Source organism: Octopus bimaculoides, chromosome 30 (genome assembly GCF_001194135.2).
Source record: "Octopus bimaculoides isolate UCB-OBI-ISO-001 chromosome 30, ASM119413v2, whole genome shotgun sequence".
NCBI lineage: Eukaryota > Metazoa > Mollusca > Cephalopoda > Octopoda > Octopodidae > Octopus > Octopus bimaculoides.
The window spans coordinates 5,889,949-5,894,948 of NC_069010.1; the positions used below are offsets into that span (position 1 = coordinate 5,889,949).

The 5,000-nt window shown below is 44.8% G+C and overlaps 1 protein-coding gene across 1 annotated transcript in view; it reads left to right on the forward strand.

Annotated features, from left to right (window-relative positions):
• Nucleotides 1-1,590: 1,590 nt before the first annotated feature.
• The window catches only part of LOC106879828 (uncharacterized), a 6,493-nt gene continuing 3,083 nt past the window's right edge, over nucleotides 1,591-5,000 (forward strand). Inside the window, exons 1-2 of the mRNA XM_014929533.2 lie at nucleotides 1,591-4,012; nucleotides 4,711-4,880. Coding sequence (XP_014785019.2) covers nucleotides 3,139-4,012; nucleotides 4,711-4,880 — 1,044 coding nt within the window. The 5' untranslated portion in view covers nucleotides 1,591-3,138. The remainder of the gene's footprint in view (nucleotides 4,013-4,710; nucleotides 4,881-5,000) is intronic.

Sequence of the window (5,000 nt, forward strand, 5' to 3'; positions counted from 1 at the left end):
GTGAGTGGATTTGGTAGACGGAAACTGAAAGAAGCCTGTCATGTATATATTTATATATATATATATATATATATCGCCTGACTGGCCTCATGCGGGTGGCACGTAAAAGCACCCACTACACTCTTGGAGTGGTTGGTGTTAGGAAGGGCATCCAGCTGTAGAAACTCTACCAAATCAGGATTGGAGCCTGGTCTAGCCATCCGGTTTCACCAGTCCTCAGTCAAATCGTCTAACCCATGCTAGCATGGAAAGCGGACGTTAAACGATGATGATGATGATGTGTGTGTGTGGAAGTGCAATGGCCCAGTGGTTAGGGCAGCGGACTCATGGCCATAGGATTGCGATTTTGATTTCCAGACCAATTGAACAACATGGGAATCAAAGGGGTCCATGGGTAAAAAATAGTTGGAAAACATTGTTCTAGAGCAGGGGGTCACCAAACTTTTTCCAGAGCGGGCCAGCTAAATAAGAGAATAACAAGCGCTGGCCGCATAGCCATTTTGTTCAATACAATACAGTAAATACACAAAAAATAAAGACAACTAACATATTTATTTACCAAAAAGTTATTAAAGAACGCAATGTTAGCAATAAGATGGTTATATCACACCCAATGCATACATAGGTGCAGGAGTGGTTGTGTGGTAAGTAGCTTGTTTACCAACTGCATGGTTCCGGGTTCATTTCCACTGCATGACACCTTGGGCAAGTGTCTTCTACTATAGCCTCGGGCCGACCAAAGCCTTGTGAGTGGATTTGGTAGGCGGAAACTGAAAGAAGCCCGTCGTATATATGTATGTGTGTGTATATGCTTGTGTGTCTGTGTTTGTCCCCCCTCAACATCGCTTGACAACCGATGCTGGTGTGTTTACGTCCCCGTAACTTAGCGGTTTGGGAAATGGGACCGATAGAATAAGTACTAGGCTTCCAAATAATAAGTCCTGGGGTCGATTTGCTCGACTAAAAAGGGCGGTGCTCCAGCATGGCTGCAGTCAAATGACTGAAACAAGTAAAAGAGTATATCCGAATTTCACTTTTAAGAGGAGGTGATAATTCAAAGGATATAGTGAAACAGATACAGGTGTTTTGTTGTAGAGGAAGTATAAGGTTACCCAGCCGGAGAGAGAAAGATCTGGAAGGAAGGCAGAAACAGGTGAGCTACTGCAAAGAAAATACATGGTTGCCTAACCCGAGGGAAGTGCAGGTTAGGCAACCCTGTATCGAGGTCGATAAATTAAGTACCAGTTACGTACTGGGGATCAATCTAATTGTCTGGCCCTCTCCCCCCAAATTTCGGTGAGTGGTTATATCCTCGTTACCTAGTGTTTCGGCAAAGAAGATAGACAGAAAAAGTATCAGGCTTTAAAGAAAGAGAAGTACTGGCATACATTCGCTCGAGGAATTCTTCAAGGCGGTGCTCCAGCATGGCCGCAGTTTAACGACTGAAACAAGTGGCTCCGATATATATGTATGCGATGGGCTTCTTTCAGTTTCTGTCTGAGACTATAGTAAAAGAAATTCGCCGAAGGTGCCACACAGTGAGACTGAACCCGAAACCTCATGGTTAGGAAGCAATATTCTTGCCACACAGCCACGCATGCGCCTCACTATTGTTTGTTGTTCAAATCCGTTGATGTTTTGATATCGGAGACAAATTCGGATCGCTGATGGAAGGAAGGACAGAGGGACGGAGGCGAGGAGAGAAGGAAGGAAGAAAGGGAGGGAGGAAAGACTGATTAAAGACTTACGATATAAAATCCGGACTTTTGCTTAAAGAAAGACGATTAATGACTTCACCGGAATTTCAAATAAAGGACTAGACCAGATTGCGCACACGCATATACACACAGAATTTTCAAAAATTTACGCTGGATGATTTATAGAAAGAAAGACTGTTTTTCGAAAATTAAATTTTATATGAGACGAAATATTGAAAAATATGTAAAGATTGTTCAAGACTGAAGTGTATATAGCAAGCTTTATTAATGATTAACCGAAGCCGGACTTTTTATACGAAGGGGAACGGTTAAAGACAGAACCGGGCTTTGACATAAAGGAATATGTTTAATGGCCAGAGCGAGCAAGGCCAAACTGGACTTCAGTGTAAAAGGAGGCGTTAGAGGCCATGCTGTAGTGGTCGAAAATAGGACAAGGACAAGCTGGAGTTTTACATTAAAGGAAATCGGTTCCAGGCTAGAGAAAACTACGCCGGACAGGTCACTGATAAGAACAAAACAAGACCGGACAAGCTATAGACTTGGCCGGACTAGCTAAAAACTGGACAAGGCAGGGAGACGTTAGACATCAAAGAAGTACTGGCCGGACTGGTTACAGATCAGAACAAGATTTAAGCTGGAGTTTTACACTAAAGGAAGGCCGGTCAAGACCAAGCCGGACAAGCTATATACTAGGACAAAGCCAGGCCGGACAAGCTAAAGACCAGATACAGCCAGTGACACGTTAGAAATTATAGAAGGCAAGGCCGGATGGCTTAAAGACCAGGCTGGAATCTTACATTAAAGGAAGCCGGTTCAAGAGGAGAGAAAACCGGGCCGAACAGGTTATTGACCAGGGGTAGGTCAGACTGGAGTTTTATGTGGAGGTAGTCTTTAAGGATCAAACAAGGACAGACCGGACTGGCTGAAAATCAAGTAGAGCCATACTGGACTTTTACATAAATAAAATTCACGTATGACCGGGTGAGACGAGGCCGGACTTCAGCATAAAGGAAAGTGGTTGACGATCAGAAAAGACCAAACCGACCAGGACAAGACCAAGCCGGAGTTTCATGTAAAGGACAGCAGTTGAAAGACCAGGTAAAGCCAGGATGGAATTTTACGTTAAAGGAGGGCGATTCGAGTCCAGACTAAGTCAGAGCCAGACTGGACTTTTACATAAGTAAAATTCACGTATGACCGGGCGAGACGAGGCCGGACTTCAGCATAAAGGAAAGTTGTTGACGATCAGAAAAAGACCAAACCGACCAGGACAAGACCAAGCCGGAGTTTCATGTAAAGGACGGTAGTTCAAAGGCCAGGCTGGAATTTTACGTTGAAGGAGGGCGATTCGAGTCCAGACTAAGTCAGGGCCAGACTGGACTTTGGTCTTTTGTGAAGAAAGAGAGGATGCGAAGGAGAGATGGACTGCGACATCAAATCTGAAAACTATAGTATTAGCAATAACAACAACAACAACAACAACAGTAATAATAGCAATAATGGTAACATTGATATTATTATTAATAAGAACGATGACGACGACGACGATAACAAACATGTTATTCACATTGAAGACGACTCTCCGACCGCGACCACCACAGTTAATTCCGTCGAAGACAACCTCGTCGATACCAAAGGCAGTGCAAACAACAGCAGCAGCAGTGCATCAAACGTCACAACAAACACCGCGACCAACAACAGCAGCAGCAGTGAGCTCCGCCGTCAACACTATCTCCTCCAGGAGCAGCGTTATCGCCATCTACAGCAACAGAGACAACAACAGCGCCACGTGAACAGCCGCAGCATCAACATCACATCATCGTCGTCATCGTCACCATCGTTGTCATCATCGTTAAACTCGTCGTCGTCCTCGTCCACCACCACCGCCTCCTCCTCCTCCTCCTCCTCCAACACCACCACTTCCACCACAAATACTATCACCACTACCACCCCCACCACTCACAACAACTACAGGAACAACAACAAACATGTCGATAAAACGTTCGGTTTGTTGAAGTGTGACTCCGAATGTGTGCCGCAAGAGAAGCTGGTGGAGTTTTTGGCCAGCAAGCCGAAATTCAACCAGGCTGTCATGATTAGGAAAGGCAGGCAAATTATGCGGAAAGATTTGGTAGGCATCGAAGAAGGACCCAACGGATTTCTTACAGATATATTCCATCCTGTGTTTGCAATCACGCCTTCCAGGAGGTGCATTGTCGTGAAAGAGGACCTCTTGTGCAACGGCGAAGGAAGCTGTCGACGAAAATGTGGCGGAATCGGGGACTGCATTATTGGTAAGTCTCTCAGACCGTTCAATATCTTTCCTTGCACGTCATCATCATCATCATCATCATTTAATGTCTGTTGTTTTCTGTGCTGATATGGGTTGGACGGCTTGACAGGGACTGGCAAGGTCAGGCAGGGACTACACCAGGTCCCATAGCCTGTTTTAGCTTGGTTTCTACAACTGGATGCCCTTCCTAATGCCAACCACTCCATATAGTGTACTGAGGGCGTTTTATGTGGCACCATTACCAATGCTTTTTACGTGGTACCAGTACCCACACCAATGCTTTTTATATGGAACCTTTTAGGATCACAATTCTGTTGAGGTGGGCCACTCTGTACACACACACATACACATGACAAACATATATACAACAGGCTTTTTTCAGTTTCTGTCTACCAAATTCATTCAACATGCTTTAGTCAGCCCAAGGCTATGTATGGTATAAGACACTTGTCCAACATGAAGTGGAACTGAACCCAGAACCATGTGGTTGGGAAGCTAACTTCTTAACCACCATCATCATCATCATTGTCATCGTCAACATCCTCATCATCATCATCGTTGTTGTCATCATCATCGTCATCGTCACCACCATCGTCATCGTCACCACCATCGTCGTCATCATATGTTGTTTCTCTAGCAGGGATTGGACTATGTGTAATTCTATGTGTAATTCTTTTATTGTGTCCATTTTTTTTCCAGATTGTCCAAAGAAGACCGAACGGGCCAAGATGGGCCACCGCTGCTCCTTCAAAGTTCTCCTCACTATGCATTCCGACCAGATAGGTATGTGGGAGGTGAAACTGATCGGAAGTCACATGGAGCCGGAATACGCGTGGGTGCCACCCATCAAGAAAGTAAAATGGAGAAAGGTATTGTTTTTTATTCTTTTACTCTTTTATTTGTCTCAGTCACTTGACCGTGGCCCTGATGGAGGCCTACTGCCTTGAAGGGTTTTAGTTGAACAAATCGACCCCAGGACTTTTAAAAGC